Source organism: Myxine glutinosa, chromosome 1 (assembly GCF_964187855.1).
Source record: "Myxine glutinosa chromosome 1, kmMyxGlut1.1, whole genome shotgun sequence".
Taxonomy (NCBI): domain Eukaryota; kingdom Metazoa; phylum Chordata; class Myxini; order Myxiniformes; family Myxinidae; genus Myxine; species Myxine glutinosa.
In genome coordinates, this window is record NC_136261.1 from 210,845,429 (window position 1) to 210,871,663 (window position 26,235).

The window sequence follows — 26,235 nt, forward strand, 5'->3', positions numbered from 1 at the left end:
AATGCTGAAAACAATGACAAAAAGCCACCATTGTTCATGGCAAAACGCAGCCACCTGTCGTCGTTAAGAAACTCTGCCGGGACGTCATTTTCGCGGCACGCGTGCGACATTGTGTTGAAGGCTGAAGGTGGACGTGCTCGCGGTGTCAGACACAATGCTGCGACACCTGTACATCCAAGGCAAAAAGCATCCCAGCGTGAGTTCAAACCCTTTCGTGTTAAATGTTTCTTTGTCGTTCGACCTGTTCGGCCGAAAGCTGCGGCCAGAATGGTGGAGAATGAACGTCAGTCGCGTTTGTGCGCGACAGGATCCCTCGTCCTGACATCATTATATTTTCCTGCCTATGTATTGAAAGCGACTGCAAAGGCCGAACACGAGGTGTTTTGAGCGGCAAGTGATCGACATATAGGAAATGCGCGCCCATTTTGGTTCTTTATTCTCAAGCTGCTTCTGCTGATATGCTCGTGTGTACGGACAGTGTGCGCAATATTTCCAGCAGGTGACCTCGGATCTTGTACAGTCTCACGATTATCAGAGTCGGAGTCATAGAGTTCTATTATAGACTAGAGGGCGAACTCGCTGTGCCGCGTGCAGAACCCGGCCGTGCAACCATGGAGACCCGGCCGCCATGTTCTTGGGGGGCAACAAGTACACGGATGCGCACACTAACGCTGTGGTGTCTAAACGAGTGGCTGTTTAAAGTTTATTTTTATTATTGTTTCTTTTCTTCTTTAATCTAAACGAACAATGTAGTCATTGCCACTATTTATCCTACATTAAAGCACCAATCTCGATTGAAGTTGGCAACCACGTGAAGGAACGAGCGAACGATACATTCATTTATTTACCTAAAAAAAAAGTTATTTTCCTTGTTATTAATGGAGTTTAAAACAGTTGATTATAAAACACCCATGATAAAACTAAGTTACACTCGGTCATCTGGACATTCACTCTGCTCACTGTAACGGGAAGGGGGGCACAATCACACTTCATATGCTGATGGTACAAAACTGCAACATGAAAAACTGAGGAACAGTGACAAGAAAGAACACTTACATATTTAATTTAATTCATTGCAACTTCATTTATAATTCAAACCTTAATTAAAAAATAATAAAATAACATACAAAATTCATATTTAATTTAATTCATTGCAACTTCATTTATAATTCAAACCTTAATTAAAAAATAATAAAATAACATACAAAATTCATATTTAATTTAATTCATTGCAACTTCATTTATAATTCAAACCTTAATTAATTAGCTCTTTCACGAGCCGCGATTCAGTATACAAAAAAAATAAAAATAATAATAATAATAATAATAATAATAATAACAAAATAAATACAAAATTCATATTTAATTTAATTCATTGCAACTTCATTTATAATTCAAACCTTAATTAAAAAATAATAACAAAATAAATACAAAATTCATATTTAATTTCATTCATTGCAACTTCATTTATAATTCAAACCTTAATTAAAAGATAATAACAAAATAAATACAAAATTCATATTTAATTTAATTCATTGCAACTTCATTTATAATTCAAACCTTAATTAAAAAATAATAAAATAATAAATACAAAATTCATACTTAATTTAATTCATTGCAACTTCATTTATAATTCAAACCTTAATTTAAAAAAATAATAATAATAAATACAAAATTCATATTTTATTTAATTCATTGCAACTTCATTTATAATGCAAACCTTAATTAAAAAATAATAAAATAATAAATACAAAATTCATATTTAATTTAATTCATTGCAACTTCATTTATAATGCAAACCTTAATTTAAAAATAATAAAATAATAAATACAAAATTCATATTTAATTTAATTCATTGCAACTTCATTTATAATTCAAACCTTAATTAAAAAATAATAATAAAAATAAATACAAAATTCATATTTTATTTAATTCATTGCAACTTCATTTATAATGCAAACCTTAATTAAAAAATAATAAAATAATAAATACAAAATTCATATTTAATTTAATTCATTGCAACTTCATTTATAATTCAAACCTTAATTAAAAAATAATAAAAAAATAAATACAAAATTTATATTTTATTTAATTCATTGCAACTTCATTTATAATTCAAACCTTAATTAAAAAATAATAAAATAATAAATACAAAATTCATATTTAATTTAATTCATTGCAACTTCATTTATAATTCAAACCTTAATTAAAAAATAATAAAAAAATAAATACAAAATTCATATTTTATTTAATTCATTGCAATTTCATTTATAATTCAAACCTTATTTAAAAAAAATAAAAAAAATAAATACAATTCATATTTTATTTCATTCATTGCAACTTCATTTATAATTCAAACCTTAATTAAAAGATAATAACAAAATAAATACAAAATTCATATTTAATTTAATTCATTGCAACTTCATTTATAATTCAAACCTTAATTAAAAAATAATAAAATAATAAATACAAAATTCATATTTAATTTAATTCATTGCAACTTCATTTATAATTCAAACCTTAATTAAAAAATAATAAAATAATAAATACAAAATTCATATTTAATTTAATTCATTGCAACTTCATTTATAATTCAAACCTTAATTAAAAAATAATAACAAAATAAATACAAAATTCATATTTAATTTAATTCATTGCAACTTCATTTATAATTCAAACCTTAATTAAAAAATAATAAAATAATAAATACAAAATTTATATTTAATTTAATTCATTGCAACTTCATTTATAATTCAAACCTTAATTAAAAAAAAAAAAAAAAAAATACAAAATTCATATTTAATTCATTGCAACTTCATTTATAATTCAAACCTTAATTAAAAAATAATAAAATAATAAATACAAAATTCATATTTTATTTAATTCATTGCAACTTCATTTATAATTCAAACCTTAATTAAAAAATAATAAAAAAATAAATACAAAATTCATATTTAATTTAATTCATTGCAACTTCATTTATAATTCAAACCTTAATTAAAAAATAATAAAAAAATTAATACAAAATTTATATTTTATTTAATTCATTGCAACTTCATTTATAATTCAAACCTTAATTAAAAAATAATAAAATAATAAATACAAAATTCATATTTAATTTAATTCATTGCAACTTCATTTATAATTCAAACCTTAATTAAAAAATAATAAAAAAATAAATACAAAATTCATATTTTATTTAATTCATTGCAACTTCATTTATAATTCAAACCTTATTTAAAAAAAATAAAAAAAATAAATACAATTCATATTTTATTTCATTCATTGCAACTTCATTTATAATTCAAACCTTAATTAAAAGATAATAACAAAATAAATACAAAATTCATATTTAATTTAATTCATTGCAACTTCATTTATAATTCAAACCTTAATTAAAAAATAATAAAATAATAAATACAAAATTCATATTTAATTTAATTCATTGCAACTTCATTTATAATTCAAACCTTAATTAAAAAATAATAAAATAATAAATACAAAATTCATATTTAATTTAATTCATTGCAACTTCATTTATAATTCAAACCTTAATTAAAAAATAATAACAAAATAAATACAAAATTCATATTTAATTTAATTCATTGCAACTTCATTTATAATTCAAACCTTAATTAAAAAATAATAAAATAATAAATACAAAATTTATATTTAATTTAATTCATTGCAACTTCATTTATAATTCAAACCTTAATTAAAAATAATAAAAAAATAAATACAAAATTCATATTTAATTCATTGCAACTTCATTTATAATTCAAACCTTAATTAAAAAATAATAAAATAATAAATACAAAATTCATATTTTATTTAATTCATTGCAACTTCATTTATAATTCAAACCTTGATTAAAAAATAATAAAAAAATAAATACAAAATTCATATTTAATTTAATTCATTGCAACTTCATTTATAATTCAAACCTTAATTAAAAAATAATAATAAAAATAAATACAAAATTGCATATTTTATTTAATTCATTGCAACTTCATTTATAATTCAAACCTTAATTAAAAAATAATAAAATAATAAATACAAAATTCATACTTGATTTAATTCATTGCAACTTCATTTATCATTCAAACCTTAATTTAAAAAAAAAAAAATAATAAATACAAAATTCATATTTTATTTAATTCATTGCAACTTCATTTATAATGCAAACCTTAATTAAAAAATAATAAAATAATAAATACAAAATTCATATTTAATTTAATTCATTGCAACTTCATTTATAATGCAAACCTTAATTTAAAAATAATAAAATAATAAATACAAAATTCATATTTAATTTAATTCATTGCAACTTCATTTATAATTCAAACCTTAATTAAAAAATAATAATAAAAATAAATACAAAATTCATATTTTATTTAATTCATTGCAACTTCATTTATAATGCAAACCTTAATTAAAAAATAATAAAATAATAAATACAAAATTCATATTTAATTTAATTCATTGCAACTTCATTTATAATTCAAACCTTAATTAAAAAATAATAAAAAAATAAATACAAAATTTATATTTTATTTAATTCATTGCAACTTCATTTATAATTCAAACCTTAATTAAAAAATAATAAAATAATAAATACAAAATTCATATTTAATTTAATTCATTGCAACTTCATTTATAATTCAAACCTTAATTTAAAAAAAATAAAAGAATAAATACAAAATTCATATTTTATTTAATTCATTGCAACTTCATTGATAATGCAAACCTTAATTAAAAAATAATAAAATAATAAATACAAAATTCATATTTAATTTAATTCATTGCAACTTCATTTATAATTCAAACCTTAATTAAAAAATAATAAAATAATAAATACAAAATTCATATTTTATTTAATTCATTGCAACTTCATTTATAATTCAAACCTTAATTAAAAAATAATAAAATAATAAATACAAAATTCATATTTTATTTCATTCATTGCAACTTCATTTATAATGCAAACCTTAATTTAAAAAATTAATAAACACAAAATCAACCAACCACCCAACAAACCACCCAACCACCCACCCAAATACCCAACCACCCACCCAAATACCCAACCAACCACCCAACCAACCACCCACCCAACCAACCAACCAACCAACCAACCAACCAACCAACCACCCACCATCATGATGACGACCAGATAACAGACAAAAATGAACTCTCGCAGGTTTGAAGTTCATTTTTAACTCAACTGGACTACCGTTCAGTTGAGTTCATCACATACTGAACCCTCCGGCGTCTGTCGTCTGTCGTCTGTTAACCTTTCGACGTTAACACTCCAGCGTCCACAAATATCAACCGATTCTGAACAAACTTGACGTGCAGCATACTAGATCATGTACATTCATGTACATATACGTTGTCAACAAATGTTGCCCAAAAACATGGCTGCCGGTCGTCCTTGTCAGCACGGGGTCACGTGGTATGTACGCCCTCGAGTCTAATATAACTCTATGGTCGGAGTCCATTGGGTCCATCACACCCGTGTTACAAAACCTGGTGTTGGCTTAACGGTTAAGGTGGCTGCCTTAAGATCTTAGGGTCTTGAGTTTGAGACCCTGTAATGCCGTTAAATAACACCAGGTGGGTTGCCTGAGCCTGTCATCCTTCTGAGGTTGGCAAAATGAGTACCAGCTTACTGGTAATGTGGGGCACTGCATCAGTGGCACAGCCGTGCGTCTGCAAATTGTGCAACCAGCAGCCACAGGCTGCATACGAAACAACAACAACAACAACAACATCAACAACATCCAGCCCAGTTATGAACTATTAGATTGTTGTTATGTAGGTCGGCCGTTGTATCAAAGTGCGCATCCATCGGATGGACATCAAGTTGGTTGTCCCGTCTCCAAGCATTAGTTGGCGGACGTAATGGATCCTACAATGTCATTCACAAAGAATAGGCAAATTATCCCCAGCACCCTCAACAAATTACAAATTCCTGCCAACTTCAGGTGGACGTCAGTCCTGGCCAGCCAGTTTGTGAAATGACTTGTCCCGAAAACTTTCTCAGGCCAACACCACAAGATGGGTGTGGGGGTAATTGGGGTCATTTAAAGAAGTGGAAGTGATAAATACATCCCCAATCCAGCTCCGACAGAATGGTGCGGAGGTAGAACACTTATCTCTGAGCTGTATGTTGTGAGTTTGATTCCTGACCCGACTGTAAATTGTCAGGTTGGGGCCTTTTTAAAAAAAAAATTATTTTTCTTTTCGTTTACAAGATCGAGGCTCGTGTAAGAGCTAACATCAATCACAGAGAAAAAAAAAAGGACACACAAAACATACAATAAAGGGAGCAGGAGACAAGACGGGGAGAGAGAGGGAAGCACACGTACAACAGCAGAGAACAGGGACAACAGGTTGGTGCTTTGCAAGCATGGCATTGCACAACAAAGTGCACCATGTTTCAGATTGACATCAACCTGGATGTCCCATCCACTGACGTTAGCTGGTGGATGTTAAAGATGTCACGGTCTTTGTGGACTGTCTTTTACTTTCTCGTAGTCAAGTTATCACCGTCACCCTGAACAAATTCCAAATTCCTCCCTGAATTGGCTCCAGTCAAATGTCACGCCAGGTAACCTGGTTTGTGAAATATTTGGGCCAAACACCCCCCCAAACACCCCCCCAATCACACAAGGAGGTGTGATTAATTTAAGATGATAAAAGTAGTAGTAGAAGTAGATACGTCCTCATCCCGAATGCAAGTAGGACAACCAGCTTTATAATATCCCTTCTAACTTTTCTACTTGTAAACATAGCAGCCTTGAAGGTACAGAACTAATAATCGATTTTGTTAAGTGAGGCTTTGTCTTCCCCTCTCTCTCTACTTTCCCTTTTTCTCCATTATGTGGCCTCTGTCTGCCATGTCCCCAGATTTTACTGATGTTAGTGTGGTATGTTATCTTTTGGAGTGTCGATTTGTTTTGTTTATCAAAATCTTTATTGCTACCAATTAAAATTTGTTTGTTCTTTTATTGTACAGGTTTAATCATACTGTTGCATTATCATTGTTGTTTTCCACAGTTGATTCCATTATTCATATTTGTGGGGATCGGAGGTGCAATGGCCGCTCTGTACATGGCACGCTTGGCATTGAAAAGCCCCGATTGCAGGTGAATTCATTCTTGCAACTTATTGGCCTTTTTTTCTGACAACATTAACTAACAGAAGTTAATAACATTAACTTCGCGTTTCAGTTTGGATTTAATATTGCACTTGTCGACCTATTTCCAAAAATTGCTTTGAACGTATGTTTCGCACAAGAAAGATGCATTGGAGCACAATACAGTCAATACATTATCAGTAGATAAGCAGATATATCTTTGGTAAAAGTTTTGTTCACATCTTCTGTTCATTTTGCACATTAAACACATTATGTTGGGTGTACCTAAACTTTTGATTTGTCGTGTGTATATTGTTACGGTTTTCCGCCGCCCTTCTTACCCTTACCAAGGGGGGATTAAGCCCCTTGTTCTTTCTGGGCCTGGCGTAACCGAGAGACTTGAAACGCCTCTTCCGGCCAAACGCAATTTAGGGTTTCGGGACCAAGTCATGCTCGTACCTAAATTCCCGTGCCGCCACGGAAGCGGGGAACCAAGCCTCGCACTAGCCACGTGTAATCTGAGTACACAGAGTGTTGTGAAAATCAACCAGATCCACAACTTGTCCCATAGGTAGGTTTAATCTCAATTAGATCTTTGACATCATCCTGTAAAATACAATCATGCAATAGATATCAGGATCTTGGTATCGTACTGAGCGGACCGATAATAATAGACAAAGCAAGCTAGTCTAGCATATATGTGCGAGTCTAGCATATACGTACCATTCAAGACTACATGTAAAGTAACTGTCACAGGTGTGGCTCCGCGTCGTGGACATCCCAGGTTTTATAGACGCCCTTCAGTAGCTGAAGCGAGGAACTCTCCTGGGTTCAACTTTGGTATAATTCACTACACCGAGTGGATTGCGTACCACGTGGTCCATGCAGTCACCGTTAATGTTGGACCCCAATTAGAGCGGTTCTATTCGTACCACGCTTTGTCAATGAGGGAAAACACGAGAACAATCGAATGGAAGGAAGAACACAGGTTTAATTATTATTCCCAATATTATGTACAAGGATCGGGAGAAGCAGAGACACAGAGCAGAACTTAAGCAGTCGTATTCCAAAACCCAGACTCGGGCCCGTTCACACTCACACAGGGAATTGCGGGCAGGATGATGTTCAGGCCAAACGCACCGACTTGGTCGTCCAGGAACAGCCCCGTCCGGCTCTCCTCGGTCACAGCACGTCCCGCGATGTTGGCAAGCAGGCGGTGGAAGGATCCTCCTAGCGAGTCTCCCGAACAAAAGGGCAGATGATGAGGCAGGAAGGTGGGAAGGAATGTACGCGTCTCTTGGCGCGGCTGGCGGTTCCACAGCACGTTTAGCAACCAGCGCGCTATCACTCACGTAACTCAATGCACTATAGCGGCTCGGCTTCAAGCTCAACCAAGCGTCACTTTCATACGAGCGCGTATCTTGGTTCATGCGCGTCTTTCTCCGATCTCGTATCTTTCAAGCTCTACTGCTGACCGCGCTCCTTCAACTCCTCACTCAATGCCAACTCACAGCTAACTCCTTGCTCGACGCTCGACTCCACTTACCGCTCCTGGTGGCTTTGCGCAACGGCTTATATCTGCCACGCCCTGAGCCTTCTCGAACCTTCCAACCACGCCCTGTGACGCAGTGCTGCCGCCACACCCTCTGAGCCCTGATTGGCGGCTCGCGCTTACCGTCAGCTTCTTCGCCGCCCTCATTCGGTCCCGACCCGACCCGCTAGGCCTGCCTCGTGTTAATTCGCGCCCAAAAGCCAAAGGCAGCACAAAGAGGCATAAGAGGCATAAGGCAATGGAAGTATGAAAAGGACATACTCTCCTTCTCTACTCAACACAAAACTAACATAGGAAAAGGACTATTCTCACAAATACTATGAAATAACTGAACTATGTTGCTACATGTTGTTTGTGTGACTAACTATGAGGGGGAAATTTAACCTTTATTATACAAAACTCAAAACCGCAACAATATATACAGAGTGGCTTGTATACTTGCAGTGTATATATACAGAGTGGTACATATACACTTGTAGTGTATATATACAGAGTATACTTGTAGTGTATATACACACTTGTAGTGTATATATATATATATATATATATTGTTATGAATTTGGGGTAGGGGGGAATATCTAGTTAGGTAGATCTGCATAGGTAGGTGTCCAGCTGTCATGATAGGGAACCTCACCTGTAATAAGTTCTGTGTTTAGGCGGTTTGTCAGATTAAGTGTGTACCTGTGATCGTACGACGATGATCCGGTGATAGGTAGAATAAGGATAAGGCTGAGACTCCATTGTATGTGAAACCTCTGTGATCTATCCTTTGTCCCGTTTGGCAACGCACTCTTGTAGACACTTAGATAGGCCCTTAACTGCACACATTAATTAATTTCCCTCTCCCACAATAAGACTTGCAGAACCACAGGCAGGAAGCCAGATCGGGGCACCGCCGATGGGGCCGCAGCCAGCCACATCACCAGCTGGCATAGCAACACACATTGACCAGGTAGGCTGAGAGCCACGCCCAGCAGAACTCGTGTTTGGCCAGAGGAGGGGTAAGCAAAGAGCAGGCCACCAGTTGGCAGAGCAGGGAAGGACGTGTGATTGGTCGGAGAAGGGACAAAAAAAGCTTCCCCGTGATTGGAGAGTAAAGAAGGACTTGTGGTTGACCACCGACCAATGGCATGGAAGCAGGGCGCCAAGCGCTCGGCCAATGGGTGGGGACGGATGAGATCAGAAGATTCGGGAAGGTTAGAAGCGACATGCTGCTTGGAGGAGAAAGCGCCAGCGACGTCAGAAGACGACAGATAAAACGACTGGCAAGTGGACATTTTGCCTCTCTCTCGTCCCTGGTTCCTTCCTGCCCGGATCTCTTCCCTTGCCCCTCTCGTTCCTAGATTATTCCTGCCTGGACCTCCCTTCTGCCCGTGATTTTCGTCTCCGTTTGGACCTCTTCCTTTACGATCCGAATTTGCCTGCTGGACGAAAGACGGTGGAGCGACGATCGTGCGAGTGGGGCCTGCCGGGCGGCATGCGCTGATTAGCGCACGAACGGAGCGGACTGAGGCCTCCTTCTCGCCAAGCATGGAGCGAGTTTGGGGCCTGGGAGACAGCAGACAGATAAGACGCAACACATTCCACAACACGACGAAACATTTATTTTATTCACCCTCTCCCATTGTTTCGTATCTGAAGTTTGTGCGGGGATGTCCCAATTTAGGATGATAGTTATTTACCGGCGCATTCCTTTGTTCTCGGAGTCCGGCAATAAAGCCACATTTACTTTTTGTACATAAACTCCATTTTGGTTTGATTTCATTGATTTTTAGGTTGAAGACTGCGCGGGGCTGACAGGTAAGCGCAGCATCCTCCTCCAATCCCCCGGCTCGTGTGGCGATCTGCCATCGAATTGATTGTCGCCTCGTTAAGCTTGATTCCATCCGTGGATGTTCTGTCTTCACAGAGCATCTGCACGACAATATGTGGTGTATATGTACAGGAGGCCACACTATCTCAGAGCCACGTCCAATCCATCGTCCATTGAATTTGTCGTCGAGATATTCTCCAACTGCGAGAGCATAATGTACTGTTGGTGCACCATCTTGTTGTAAGATAGCTGTTGCCTTGAGACCTCTCTCTCAAGCAGTTGTGGAACAAACCACATCTGAAGCATCTTCAAATAAGCAGTGTGATTGACACTTGTATCGAAAAAATATGGCCCGATCAATTGATGTTCTGAAATTTCTGCTCATCATGACATGAGGATGATGCTGTTCAATTTCCTCATAAAAATGAGGATTTTCTTTGCATCAAAAATAAACATTCCTGGATCGATTGCTGAGGTAAATAGCACACATCCAAAAAAAAATACACTTTGTCTTGATTTAATGGTGGGAAATCGTGGCAGAAGAGCCTTGCTCCAAATAAAATCGAATCCAGGACACTCCCTGTTGAAAAAGCCTTCTTCTCCCATGCCCCATCCACAACTATATCTCGGAGATGTATGCAATGATTTGTTCATACTTGGCACAAAACCAACACATGATGGTTATACATATGCACGCCATTTTTGTTTCACGATGCAAACAAAGATGTCCAACTTGTGGCCATTTTGTTACATAAATGTGTCCTCAATCATTTCTTGAACATGGTCCGATTTTGTTCAATATTGGCACAAGCATTGTACATGATGGCATACACGTGCACCTCACTTTATTTTGCAGTCTGATCAAAGATGGCCGACTGAAAGACTGGCGGCCATTTTAGTTGCAAAAACCTGATATTGAACACGTCCCCAACCATGGCGTAACCTCTGCAAGAGCATATAAATCCGCTTGTAGGTATTGTATTGTTTGATTTGTATGTACCACTAAACTGCTGGACAGAATGAGTTTAAATTTGTTGCTTGTCTTTGGGGTTTCTCTGTGGTCCCTTTTGGCATTAAAAAAAAAAATCGGTCTTGGGGATTCAGGAAGGGGTGGGACACAAATTCTCGATGTAAACATGTACCGTATAGTGCCACTTGGTGGTGGGAGGAGGTATTACAAGAGCTGTGGAGATGACGTGTTACGTGCTCCTCCCCAGACCCCGGTCACGGTGTACTTCCGTGCCCCGAGAGGAGTCAGGGCAGAAAGATGTGTTATTCTGTGTCAAAGATCAATGGTGAAACCACACCAATTGTTACCAACAAACAAATATTGTATTAAGGTCACACAAGAATAACAACACAAAAACAATAGTAATCAATTGTACAACCAGTATATATTTCCTATGATGGTACCATCAGGTTCTTACAATATAACTCACTGTGCTCCAATTGAGCGAAAAGAAGAAGATTCCCAATGTCTCTATTCCCGGCTTCAAGCCAAAGTTGATTCCGGCTTCAAGCCAAACTCGATCCGCTCTAGCGATCGTCCGTACGATGTCGTATTGAGACCAGAATCCCGTTGGGTTGACAGTCACAGTCACGCGGCCAAAGCTGCGCAAAGGTGCCCCCAAGGCGACTGGGAAATCCAAAGGCACCCTCCAGGCGACTGGGAAATCACACCCTCGGGTATGGATGTTTCACGGCTCCCAATTGGCGAACTGCAGATTTTCCCCTCAAAAGCCACGTCACACACACACCAGTTCCACGTCTGAATGTGGTGACAATGATTAAAGCGAGGCGAAAAACCTTGAACGATGCGCAAATCCTGCGCGAGTCAAAATGGCCGACGGCCCGTTCTCGTGGCGTAACGGCACTCTGATGATTCTCTCCGGAATCAACCACAAAACCTGACACGCAGGTTGATCTGTCACAGCGATAACAACTCTGTCGCAGGAATCCCTTTCCTGGGAAACCTGAAGTTCACACGTGACCTTCGTTCGCCAACGTTCGCTCAGGACCTCGAAGCAACTCTGCTTTCTTGTCCGACTCACTCGCTCCGCCTTCTTCTCCTCTTCTTCTTCGTCGCTGTCCGGTTCCGGTTTCATTTAAAACACTAACTTTTTTACCTTTTGAAAATAGTAACCTCCATTTCCCTCAAACGACAACAATAATAGTACATGGAACCGAAAATGTTTACAGTGGATGAAAACCACAACATCGGAAGTGACGAATCCGTAACACTTGCAATTTTGCACTGCACATGTGGCATAGTCAAGTGCTTGACTGACCCCTGACAGAGGATATTATGCTCCCATAGGGGGTGAGTGTTTCTCGTAAAAGTAATTTTGTTTTGATTGACTCAGTTGAAAGTATTATTTGTAGTTCATACATCATTGTATTCGTACTCGATTAATATGAAAGTTGATGATACAAATTCTCATTATAACAGTTGGGACAAGAAGAAAAACCCAGAGCCTTGGCAAAAGGTTCAACCGAATGAACAATACAAGGTGAGAAACCATTATTTAAATAATGAAACTTTTAAACGGTACCTTAGATGGCATTCTTAACATACTGGATTGAAGCTCGTGTCCTCATTTATTTGTGTTGAATATTCTGTTTGGCACTTTTTAAAATTGGTAATCAGTAACATGGGCATGCTTGGTCCTGTGAAGTGACTGTTTAAATTAGTATGTGTAACGCTGATTTGAATGCGAGTGTAATGCAAAATGTATGGCATTGTATTGTTGAACTCTACTTCAGTTCTTTAACCTCCAATAATCACATATGCCTCACCAAACTTCTGAAAGTCTACTTCATTAATGAAGCATCTTATTCCCCAATGCATGTGTTTTAGGTGTGAGGCTTCATGGGTAGTTGTAAAAGTAAACATAAAAGGTGGTGTCACTTGGTCTAGATGGCTTCCATTATCGATCACATGAGGTAAAACCCCCAACCTATAACTTGTTAGTCCCCATGCAAAGGTCATATTTCAGGACTCGGGCTATTCAGACTCATTTGCTTTTTGTTCAGACGAGGAGCCATCCCAGCATTGTGTACGTAAGGGTAGGATTTGTGCTTAAAGGTTGGGGGGGACGGAGATATGGAGATGTATTAATTTGGAAAAGAAAAGAGCAGATAATGGGGGTAGGAAAGGTGGGCGTAGTTAAGGGTGGGGGAGAGAGGTTTCAGTGTCGGTGAGGGTAGGAGGGGTGGGTGGAGGTCATAATTCCACCTTTCATATTGTTTATCTCCAAGCAGAGCCAGTTAGAAGGAAATTTTGGAGGTTGTAGATACATATCACACGATACAACGATGCAGTAACTCACCCTTAAGCTTGGTGTTCGCATTACGGTAAAGATAACTGGCTTAAGATATTAGGGTTTTGAGTTTGAGCCCTTGTTGTGCCGTTGAATTAACACCAGGTATACTGTAAACTGTCAGTTTGATGTTAAAATATTGTTGCGGAAATGGCCCTTAGTGGTTTATTAAATATAGAATTAGTTCAGGTCCCCTCTTAGATGTATGTTTACCATAGATCGTCTGTACTGGGATGGTAGTTTTGTGTCGGAAGGTGTAGCAGGCTGTTTTGTGTGGTGCATTGGTGGTGTACAAGAGACGGTTCCCTTTTAATTACATCTTGACAATCAAACAAGGTGCAAGTTCCATTAAGACCGGCCTCGGTTGCAATGCCATGATCGAGGCAATGGATTGACGTGAGAAAGCGCGATTGAGCGGGCAAAAACGACAAGCGCCGTCAAAAACCGGAAGCGGCGCTTCGAGGGGTCGCTGAGCACGTGCGAGGGAGGAGGTGGAAAAAGACGCATGCGCGAATGGCGTGTGGACAGGCCTTCGCGGCGGGTTCCCGCGGGAGAGCTCTCTCCGCGCGTGGTTGAGCGGGAGAAACGGAAAAGCGCCGGGCATCGATGGCGGAAGAACAAGAACCACCAAGGCGAGTGAGAATAACGGAGTTCTCTCTCTCTCGGAAGAAGGGAGTTCGACAATCGTGCTGATCGCGTGGCCGATAAGGAGAGCGGGTGGCCGCCATTTCGCGACACTTGATGCGTGGCCGATAAGAGGGCGGGCCGCCATTTGGCAGACTGCAGGCCCAAGCGGGGCCTTCGAATCCGGCGACATCGGCTTGTTACGAGCTGCATTCGCCCTTTTCACATCTTCACCTCTCGTCCATCAACACCACCAAGTACCCCCCTGTCTTGTATGAATGTTGTCCAGGCCTAAGGTTTATCTCGTTAGGGTCACCCCGCGAAACCCTTAATTTTCCCTAGCTCCCTAGATAGAAAAGCTCCCTAGATAAGAGCGGGTTATTACTCATAGTTGAATTATAATGTTATCGTGAACGCCTTGCTTGTTTTGTGTACCCTAATGTTCCCCCATTAAATCTGGTTGATTCGTATGGAAGTTGCCGCACTGCATTCATCTGTGTCGCATTGAAGAGCAATCCGCTCGATTTGTAATTAAAACCAAGCTGGCTACAGGTTGCGGCAGACTTTGCTCGGTCTCTGACAAACCCAACCTGTAGCGACGGGTGTCTCCCCAACTGGCAAGGCACAGGTGTAATTTGGTATCGCGATAGAGGCGCGTAACCCGAGATCTGTGTCGAACCAGCCGGCGTTGCACCCGTGGGACGGCCGTGCCGGGAGGCGCGACCCGTCACCTACAACACTGGTGTCAGGAGTGGGATTTGGAACCCTGGACCAAATTTTGGACACCAAATTGTACAAATTGTCAGTAACAATTGGTGTCGAGGAGTTGGATTCGGACCTGGGACTTAATTTGTTAGGCCCAAATTTTGGAACACCAATTGTACTATTAGAGTAACAATTGGTGTCGAGGAGGGAGATCGGACCCGAAATCGGACCCGAAGCGCGCTTAACGCGCTCAAAATTACAAGCTGCCGAAATTTATTTTGTTTTATAAAGCAAAACCCGAATTTTGAGATCGCGCCATGGACAATAAAGGCGATCGGATGTCGGTGGGAGAGATAGACAGGGTGGAATCGACCCAGGACCTCGGGGAAATGTATGTGGAAAAAAGGGAGGAGGAGAAAAATGGCAATGTGGTTGCGGAGGTTTCAGACGCACAAAATGGCGCTCTTGCGCACGAGGTTGGGGCAGCTGCGGCCGCACCCTTTGTACTACCAACGGTGCTCCAAATGCAAGCCTTCATGGTCCAAATCATGGTGGAAATACAGAAAGAAAACGCTAATAATGAGCGAATGGAAAACAGAATGAGGGCTCAGATTGAGCAAATTGAAGCAACAACGAAAGAAATGAGGGCCGATAGGGAGAAAAGGGAGCAGAGGGACAGAGACCGAAAGTTGGGCGAAAGGGTCCCAGGGGTGCACGACGAGGTAACGCGGGTCGAAAAGCGCTGGTTGAGCGAAGCGGAGGAAAGCACGGGTACAATGACGGGGGTAGAAATCGCGACACGGGGTTTGGAAAAGCCGGCGACCGCTGAGGTAGAGGGTGTTTTATTAAAGCCAATGGTCGCCGAGGTTAATAAAGAAAAAGCAGTGCTGGGAATTAAAATTGAAGAGATGACTTGGAGAGGCCTTGGGAGATGAGCAAAGAGACTGCACCAAGAGGCGGTGAGATGCGAAACGCTCCAAGCCAAAGAGGAGAGGTACTCGGCAAGGAAACCAGCTTTGGAGAGACGCGCTGAAAGGAGGGAGACGGCTCCACCCCAAGAAAAGGAGCAGGTGTGCCGAACCAGCGCGTGACGTCTACCGCGGCGGATACACGACGGAGGGTTTCCCGCCAAAACCGCGAGGAATTGCGAACTGCGGCCTCCCGACCTTGCCTCCCTCTCAAGCAATCCATCTCAAGCCTTACCTGCCCGCATTATCCCCTGTGTAAGTGTGAACGTCCTGTCCTACTCGTTGTCTTGGGGCTAAGTAAAAATGAATAGTGTAAGTTAACGATTCGCTGTGTTACTGCTTCTTCCATCCATTGCTTGTGTGTGTATAATAAAATCTGTTCTTCCTCCGTATTCTTCTTCTTCTTCTTTTTCATTATCTTTCGGTCGCTTTAGAGATTTCCCGATTGAATATCTGTGGGGCGATCTGGTCAACGTCGGGTGGAATCGGGTTTTAATCGGGGAGTAACTGTTCGGACGCGGTTAAATACACCACCGCTCGGTCAATATAACATCTAAAACCCGCGTCTGTAACAATTGGTGTCAGGAGTGTGGATGTGTTTGTTAGATTAGTGATCCGACACACTAGGATAGGGACATGCCAATCTTACTGATACTTTGCTTCTTGGAGTTAAGTGCTTGCAATGTTGTGGGTTAGAGTAAATGGGAGATTTGTGCTGTACGTTAGACAGGGCCATTCCCGCGGGCTGCCCCTAGTGGAGGCTCGGGAGAGCCTCGGGAGAAAGGTGGGGGTAGTGTTGCAGAAATGGCCCTTAGTGGTTTATTAAATATAGAATTAGTTCAGGTCCCCTCTTAGATGTATGTTTACCATAGATCGTCTGTACTGGGATGGTAGTTTTGTGTCGGAAAGTGTAGCAGGCTGTTTTGTGTGGTGCATTGGTGGTGTACAAGAGACGGTTCCCTTTTAATTACATCTTGACAATCAAACAAGGTGCAAGTTCCATTAAGACCGGCCTCGGTTGCAATGCCATGATCGAGGCAATGGATTGACGTGAGAAAGCGCGATTGAGCGGGCAAAAACGACAAGCGCCGTCAAAAACCGGAAGCGGCGCTTCGAGGGGTCGCTGAGCACGTGCGAGGGAGGAGGTGGAAAAAGACGCATGCGCGAATGGCGTGTGGACAGGCCTTCACGGCGGGTTCCCGCGGGAGAGCTCTCTCCGCGCGTGGTTGAGCGGGAGAAACGGAAAAGCGCCGGGCATCGATGGCGGAAGAACGAGAACCACCAAGGCGAGTGAGAATAACGGAGTTCTCTCTCTCTCGGAAGAAGGGAGTTCGACAATCGTGCTGATCGCGTGGCCGATAAGGAGAGCGGGTGGCCGCCATTTCGCGACGCTTGATGTGTGGCCGATAAGAGGGCGGGCCGCCATTTGGCAGACTGCAGGCCCAAGCGGGGCCTTCTAATCCGGCGACATCGGCTTGTTACGAGCTGCATTCGCCCTTTTCACATCTTCACCTCTAGTCCATCAACACCACCAAGTACCCCCCTGTCTTGTATGAATGTTGTCCAGGCCTAAGGTTTATCTCGTTAGGGTCACCCCGCGAAACCCTTAATTGTAGCTCCCTAGATAAGAGCGGGTTATTACTCATAGTTGAATTATAATGTTATCGTGAACGCCTTGCTTGTTTTGTGTACCCTAATGTTCCCCCATTAAATCTGGTTGATTCGTATGGAAGTTGCCGCACTGCATTCATCTGTGTCGCATTGAAGAGCAATCCGCTCGATTTGTAATTAAAACCAAGCTGGCTACAGGTTGCGGCAGACTTTGCTCGGTCTCTGACAAACCCAACCTGTAGCGACGGGTGTCTCCCCAACTGGCAAGGCACAGGTGTAATTTGGTATCGCGATAGAGGCGCGTAACCCGAGATCTGTGTCGAACCAGCCGGCGTTGCACCCGTGGGACGGCCGTGCCGGGAGGCGCGACCCGTCACCTACAACAATATGTTACCGCTCGTTTGTATATACCAAACAATGAGCCTCCTGTTGTACAAAATATTAGACGAAATTATAAGAGCCATTATAACATTAAATTGACAATACTGCAACACTGTAAAGTACTGAACAATAATTTGGGTTATTTTCTCTTTTATGATGTTATTCCTTGTTTAACGGACTTCCGCTTCTGGTCCGCTCGAGCAAGGAGGCTTGCTTCGATCTCTCCACAGCATAGAAGTCCTTTCCAAGGGTGTGGTGCTGACCGGGCAAACGTGGTGTGGTGCTGACTGGGCAAACGTGGTGTGGTGCTGACCGGGCAAACGTGCTGTGGTGCTGACCGGGCTGACGTGGTCTGGTGCTGACCGGACAAACGTGGTGTGGTGCTGACCGGGCAGACGTGGTGCTGACCGGGCAAACGTGGCGTGGTGCTGACGGGGCCCCCGCAGCCGTGATGCCCCCCCTCACGCCCCCCCCCCCCCAGAATTTCCATGTTTTAAACGTTTCCCAGTGTGTACCCTGGATTTAGAATAGGTACACCGTATCCCTGCATGTCGTAAGAGACGACTAAGAGGGTTGGCGTCAGGAAGAGCATCCGGCCATGAAAAAAAAACTGCCTCAAAAAGAGAACCATGACGATTACAACTACATATGGGCAGGGTACAGCCCGAAGTGGAGATCGGTTTCTGAGGTTTGGGACATGGAATGTAGGGACAATGACAGGGAGATCAGGAGAAGTGGTGGAAGTATTGGTCAGAAGAAGAGTGGACATATGTTGTGTGCAAGAGACGAGATGGAAGGGAAGTGGTGTGAGAATGGTGAAGGGTAGGCAGGGACAGAAATACAAGTTTGTGTGGCAAGGGTGCCTGGAGGGCGTGAATGGTGTTGGTGTCCTGTTTTCTGAGGAGTTTGTAGACAGTGTGGTGAGTGTGACTAGAGTGAGTGATAGGTTGATGATGGTGAAAATGATAATTGGAGAGCTCTTGGTGAACGTCATCTCGGGATATGCTCCGCAGGTTGGTCGGAGCGATGAAGAGAAGGACAAGTTCTGGTGTGCGATAGAGAAGCTGATGGAAAACGTGAAAGATGAGGAAGTTGTTGTGGTAGGAGGAGACCTAAATGGACATGTGGGAAGGAGTATGGATGGTTTTGAGGGAGTTCATGGGGGTTACGGATATGGTGTGAGAAATGGAGAAGGTGAAAGGATTTTGGAGTTTGCTGATGGAGCTGATTTGTTGATTTGTAATACTCAGTTCCAGAAAGAGGATAATAAGCTTGTTACATACACGCCAGGTGCGTAGGCGAGATAGGGGGCACCTCCGGGACACAAAGGTGATCCCGGGGGAGGAGGCTGTTTCACAGCACCACTTGGTTGTCTGCGACATAAGGGTGAAAGGTGCGAGGAGAGCTCGGCGGGTGAAGTACCAACCGAGAATGAAGGTGTGGAGGTTGAAAGAGGTGACAGTAAGGGAGGCATTAAAAGAGAGGCTGAGTAGGGTAGAGGATGATGTGGTTGAGCTTGAAAGTGGTTGGATGTCAATGAAAGCTAGTCTGTTGGGAGCTGTTGGTGAGGTATGTGGATGGACAAAAGGACCGGAAACATCGTGGTGGGATGACGAAGTTGGAAAGAGGATTGACGAGAAGAGGAAGAAGTTTAAGGAGTGGCAGAAGGCGAAGGGTACGGGAACTGAAACAGCAGAGCATGAAAGTTATAAAGCAGCCAAGAAGGCTGTAAAGAAAGAGGTAGCAAAGTTGCAGGAGGCATGTAGGAAAATGTTCGGAGAACGCTTGGATTCGGAAGAGGGTCAGAGAGCAGTATTCAGGATTGCAAAGCAGATAGCGAAAGAGAGGTGTGATGTGATGGGGGTGAGTTGCTTGAAGGATGAAGTGGGACAAATCGTTGTGGACCCAGATGGAATTAAAGGAAGATGGAAAAGATATATGGAAATGCTGTTGAATACAGATGAATGGGATGGCAACATGGAGAGTAACCCAGTTTTAGGACTGGCAGAGAAGATAACTGAGAAGTAAGTTGAGGAAGCGATAAAAGCAATGAAGAGTAGAAAAGCGGGAGGGCCGACGGGAGTTGTGGGAGATATGTTGAACGCAGCAGGAAGTTGGGGTGTGAAGAGAATGGCAGAGATCTGTAATCTGCTGGTGAAAGAAGGTCGCATTCCAGTGGTTTGGGAACTGAGTACCCTCGTCACTCTATACAAGGGGAAAGGTGACCCTCTGGAGTGTGGCTAGTACCGAGCGATAATGTTATTGGAGCATGGAATGAAGGTATTGGAAAGGGTGTTGGAGAGGAGGATAAGGAAGAAGGTGAAGATCGACGAAATGCAGTTTGGATTTATGCCAGGAAGAGGAACGACAAACGCGCTCTTTATTGTGAGGCAGTTGCAGGAGAAGTACATGGAGAAGAGGAAGAAGTTGTTTCTTGGGTTTGTTGATCTGGAGAAAGCATTCGATAGGGTTCCACGCAAAGTATTGACATGGGCAATGAGGAAGTTAGGAGTGGAGGAATGGTTGATCAGAGTAGTGATGGCAATGTACAAAAGAGCGCGCACAGCTGTAAGGACGAAGGACAGGAACAGTGGTGAGTTTGAGGTAAAGGTGGGAGTGCATCAGGGGTCGGTACTAAGTCCACTACTATTTGTAGCTGTGATGGAAGTGCTGGCTCAGAACGTAAAGGAGGGTTTACCGTGGGAGTTGTATGCAGATGATCTGGTGTTGATTGCGGAAAGTATGGATGGACTGAAGGAAAAGATGAACAAGTGGAAGGAATGTATGGAGACAAAAGGTCTGAAGGTGAATATCGGAAAGACGAAGGTGATGGCAAGTGGTAAAGCATGTGGTGAGCTGGAAAGAACTGGGAAGTGGCCCTGTGCTGTGTGCAGGAAGGGTGTCGGAGTGAACTCCATTCAATGTACAATGTGCGCTGAGTGGGTTCATCAAAAATGTAGTGGTCTGAGAGGGTCATTAACCAGTGTGGCAGCTACATTCAAATGTAAGGTGTGCACAGAGGGAGCTGCACATGGAGGAAATGTTGAGTTGGATCTTGGAGACGGCGTGAAGCTGGAAGGTGTGAAAACATTTTGCTACCTCGGAGATATGCTGAATGGAGAAGGTGGATCAGACTCGGCAACGGTTGCTAGACTGAGTTGTGCATGGAAGAAGTTTCGGGAACTGAGTGGCGTGCTGATGAGGAGGGGAGTGTCGTTGAAGCTGAAGGGAAAGGTGTATGCTGCATGTGTGAGAAGTGTTATGATTTATGGGAGCGAGACATGGGTAATGAACGTAAAGCAGCAACGAAGGTTGGAAAGTGTGGAAATGCGAATGGTTCGATGGATGTGCGGAGTGTCGTTGAGAGACAACAACAACAACAACAACAACAACAACAACATGCATTTTAATGCCATTTTCCCTGCAAGAGCGGGGGTTAGCCTTGCGGTCCCCATGACAATCTTCTCCATTTTGTCCTATTTTCTGCATCTCTCCTTGTTAACCCCCTTGCCCGCATTTCTTCTTCCACCATCTTTAGCCAAGTCTTTCTCGGTCTTCCCCGTCCTCTACTTCCTTCTACATTCATTTCCATCACTCTTCTCAGCCAGTCACTTTCATCCTTCCTCAACACATGACCAAACCATCTCAACCTGTTCCTCTTTACAGCATCAATCACAGGCTCTATTCCCATCATCTTTCGCAAATCATCATTTGTCTTCCTCTCTCTCAACGACACTCCGCACATCCACCGAACCATTCGCATTTCCACCCTTTCCAGCCTTCGTTGCTGCTCTGCATTAATGACCCATGTCTCGCTCCCATAAATCATAACACTTCTCACACATGCAGCATACACCTTTCCCTTCAGCTTCAACGACACTCCCCTCCTCATCAGCATGCCACTCAATTCCCGAAACTTCTTCCATGCACATCTCACTCTCGCAACCGTTGCCGAGTCTGATCCACCTTCTCCATTCAGCATGTCTCCGAGGTAGCAAAATGTTTTAACACCTTCCAGCTTCATGCCGTCTCCAAGATCCAACTCAACATTTCCTCCATGTGCAGCTCCCTCTGTGCACACCTTACATTTGAATGTCGCTGCCACACTGGTTAATGACCCTCTCAGACCACTACATTTTTGATGAACCCACTCAGCGCACATTTTACATTGAATGGAGTTCACTCCGACACCCTTCCTGCACACAGCACATGGCCACTTCCCAGTTCTTTGCAGCTCACCACATGCTTTACCACTAGCCATCACCTTCGTCTTTCCTATATTCACCTTCAGACCTTTTGTCTCCATACATTCCTTCCACTTGTTCATCTTTTCCTTCAGTCCATCCATACTTTCCGCAATCAACACCAGATCATCTGTATACAACAACTCCCACGGTAAACCTTCCTTTACGTTCTGAGCCAGCACCTCCATCACAGCTACAAATAGTAGTGGACTTAGTACCGACCCCTGATGCACTCCCACCTTCACCTCAAACTCACCACTGTTCCCGTCCTTCGTCCTTACAGCTGTGCGTGCTCTTTTGTACATTGCCATCACACCTCTGATCAACCATTCCTCCACTTCTAACTTCCTCAATGCCCATGTCAATACTTCGCGTGGAACCATATCGAATGCTTTCTCCAGATCAACAAACCCAAGAAACAACTTCTTCCTCTTCTCCATGTACTTCTCCTGCAACTGCCTCACAATAAAGAGCGCGTCTGTCGTTCCTCTTCCTGGCATAAATCCAAACTGCATTTCGTCGATCTTCACCTTCTTCCTTATCCTCCTTTCCAACACCCTTTCCAATACCTTCATTCCATGCTCCAATAACTTTCTCGCTCGGTACGAGCCACACTCCAGAGGGTCACCTTTCCCCTTGTATAGAGGGATCTATCTTCTCTGCCGGTCGTAAAACTGGGTTACTCTCGATGTTGCCATCCCATTCATTCTCTGTATTCAACAGCATTTCCATATATCTTTTCCATCTTCCTTTAGTTCCATCTGGGTCCACAACGATTTGTCCCGATTTGATTTGTATCGTTGAGAGAGAGGAAGACAAATTATGAATTGCGAAAAATGATGGGAATAGAGCCTGTGATTGATGCTGTGAAGAGGAACAGGTTGAGATGGTTTGGTCATGTGTTGAGGAAGGATGAAAGTGACTGGCTGAGAAGAGTGATGGAAATGAATGTAGAAGGAAGTAGATGATGGGGAAGACTGAGAAAGACTTGGCTAAAGATGGTGGAAGAAGAAATGCGGGCAAGGGGGTTGACAAGGAGAGATGCAGAAAATATGGCAAGATGGAGAAGATGGTCATGGGGACCGCAAGGCTAACCCCCGCTCTAGCAGGGAAAATGGCCTTAAAATGCATGTTGTTGTTGTTGTTGTTGTATTCCTTTAACATTTGTGGGAAGTTAGAAGTGTGCAATATATGTCGATAATAATTCAAATCTGTCTGAAAGTCGATTTAATACAAGTTACCTTCAAGTATATATATAATAAATCGGGAAATTATCATACCTGTACTATAAAATGACACTGGTCTTGTTACTTATGCAGTTTGTTTCACACACATTTATGAAGGCTGTTGATTTTCAAAAACAAGTTTGACTGTCATCACTGATAATTTGATGATTTTACCCCAAAGTATGGATGTTATTGGAATAACCCAAACTTTTACATAGTACTGTAGCTCTGAGCTCGTAGCATTCCCTTCCCAGTGGTCTTGACAGGGTTCGTTTCTAGATTCAGAAGAATAGTCAGTCGGCAAATAATTTTGGTGCTTCACGGGCAAAGCAATGTCGGTAGATTGAGGAGTACATCATCCCTTCAGGTGCGTTTAAAAAAAAGAGAAGGCCATTATGAGCTGCTCATTCTACATTCCTGTTTGCATTACCTATCCCCGATCATCTTTCATGCCTGCCCTTTTTTGCCCAACTGCAGGGTTACTTTCAAAAGCAAAAGTGTCAAAGCACAATTTTAGTAAACCTAATATTGTCGTGTGACTACCCTGTAGTGAACACTGCAGGGTGACATGGATGTCCAAACGAGCTTTACTCCAAGGAATTCAATCCAAAAATGACGGTAATCTTTCCACTCAAGGGAAAGTAGGATGATGAACTTACCTGGACGGCTTCCACCCGACTTCTTCGCACCTGGATAAATTAATTCCAAGCCGACACAGGGTTAAAGTGTACAAAAATACCGGCTTTATGAAAGAAAATGCCGGTAACAAAGAATGCATGATAATACTAAATTCCTAATTGGAGCACCCCCATACAGACAAAGGGAAATATAACTGTGAAAATAAATGTTGATGTGGCACTTCGCTCCAATCGGTTCTTGAACCTCATCAGGAATCGTCCCGGTTCCCGCGTCCCTGCGCCCGTTGGTGCGAAGTCTGTGCGTGGGAAGTAGGCCTTGGCACGCAGCTCGCTTTCAGCCGCGCTTGTCCTCACACAGTCTGTTCCACACCAGCACCCACGTCTCCCAACGCAAGAGCGCTTTGAACTCGTCATGAACTCGCCATGAACTCCCGAAGCAAAGCGAGATATCAAATCGTGACCGTTCACCACCAAAGCTAGAAGGTCATAGCCAACCACGAGAAGATGTCGGGGAGACAACCGCTCTCCACCAAACCAAGAACATGTGAGGAAATTAAGAAGCAAGAAGAGACAAAATGTCGGGCAGAGCGTTCTTTTATACTCGAGGCTCTGACGTCATACGTCATCCGTGCCTGCTCCACCAATCCCATAGTTCCATCTTTGCAGTCTTTGCACCAATCAATCCCAGACCAATCGCTGTCCTTCGACGTGTGGCCTCATGGCCCTGCCTGTGTGCTCACCAAGTCGGTGTTATCAGCGGTAGTAGTCAATGTCCTCGTTTCCAGTCGCTTTTTATTTAGTGGTTAATGCATGATTTCCTGGCTCGGTGTCATCAGGAACATGGGAAAAATAACAGAGGCCATAACATACAGGGGATTAATTACCCTTAATCCCTAGCTAATTAGCATATCCCACCCCTCGTGATGGGAACGAAGATGCACTCTTCCACGACATACGGTCTACCGGGTCCCTACTTACGATACATGGGGTTTTCTTCTTCACGACAGTCAGGGCACACACACTACCTTTGCAATTCTACCTGGACGAAGGCATTGCCTACCCCCCACAAACGTAACAATATTTTCCTTTTCTTCGCAGTTTCTATCCGTAAACATGGATTACAGCAAGTTGAAGAAGGATGGACCTGAGTTCTGAACCTTCATCGCAACAGACCATCTTTTGTGGAGGTTGTTATCCTATAAAGTAGTGAAAGGTTTCTGCCCTTTTGGGATCTGTTGCTATTTTCACTCCTTTTTCCTTCAATTTATGCAAGTAGTGAGTAAAGCTCTTATGTAGCCATAAATTTTCAATGGTTTAACTCATTGGTTCTTTAATTGGCCACCTCGAACAAATGAATAAATGACGAGGTGGGAATTTGTTTTTTTTTGTTTTTTTTTGCAAGGACAATGCATTGACTTGAATGGGAAGTAATGTGAGATGTTTAAATTAAAGCCAAGGTACTGCAAAAATCTGTTTTGTTGTTTGTATGTTTGAACCACCACCATAAAACCACCTTACCCTATCCTCATTGACACAATCTCTTGAGGTAGTTGGATATGCAGAATGGGGAAGAAAGGTCAGATGGAGCATTGTGTTCAAGCTTGGTGAAGCCGAGCATGGTGTCCTCACCTAAATTCAATGGTACGAGTAAGCCACCGTTTCCCCACACACAACGTGTTGTGGGGTAGGTCTGCGGCCTCTCCCAGTGAACTTGGAGTTTACACCCTGAGTCTCATGGGTCTGGTTCCTTCTAATCGAGAGTATTAATTGAACCCAGGCAATGCTCTTATAGGGAGTCCGAGTGAGGGCTGCCATCCTAGTCGGTGCAAACTCAATTGAAAACTGTCTCTCGCATGACGTCATTATTTGGGCTCATTGGTTGCCTGGCTTGAGTGCACTGCTGATTGGTCTGATTCAGAGAAGTGTGGTATTCGGTACGAGGACTCTGTCTCCAGTGAGGAAAAAGGGAAAAATGGTATCCTGCTGTATTAAATAAGGCAATCGTATGTATGTAT

General features: G+C 41.8%; 2 protein-coding genes across 2 annotated transcripts in view; one reads left to right on the plus strand and one right to left on the minus strand.

Moving 5' to 3' along the window:
- LOC144893245 (uncharacterized) overlaps nt 1-5,441 on the minus strand; it is a 32,497-nt gene extending 27,056 nt beyond the window's left edge. Inside the window, exon 1 of the mRNA XM_078783096.1 lies at nt 5,153-5,441. The gene's annotated coding sequence lies outside the window, so the exon portion shown is untranslated. The remainder of the gene's footprint in view (nt 1-5,152) is intronic.
- Nucleotides 16-25,693, plus strand: LOC137416579 (cytochrome c oxidase subunit NDUFA4). Its single transcript, XM_078783112.1, has 4 exons — nt 16-196; nt 7,060-7,148; nt 12,953-13,013; nt 25,319-25,693. The coding sequence occupies exons 1-4, from the start codon at nt 155-157 to the stop codon at nt 25,373-25,375; spliced, it is 249 nt and encodes an 82-aa protein (XP_078639238.1). The 5' UTR covers nt 16-154; the 3' UTR covers nt 25,376-25,693.
- The last annotated feature ends 542 nt before the right edge of the window (nt 25,694-26,235 follow it).

Bases quoted from the DNA above. Each gene is read 5' to 3' on its own strand.
- LOC137416579 (XM_078783112.1), top strand. From the start codon at position 155: ATGCTGCGACACCTGTACATCCAAGGCAAAAAGCATCCCAGC. The intron at 197-7,059 runs GTGAGTTCAAAC...TGTTTTCCACAG, and splicing joins AAGGCAAAAAGCATCCCAGC to TTGATTCCATTATTCATATT. The intron at 13,014-25,318 runs GTGAGAAACCAT...TTTTCTTCGCAG, and splicing joins AACCGAATGAACAATACAAG to TTTCTATCCGTAAACATGGA.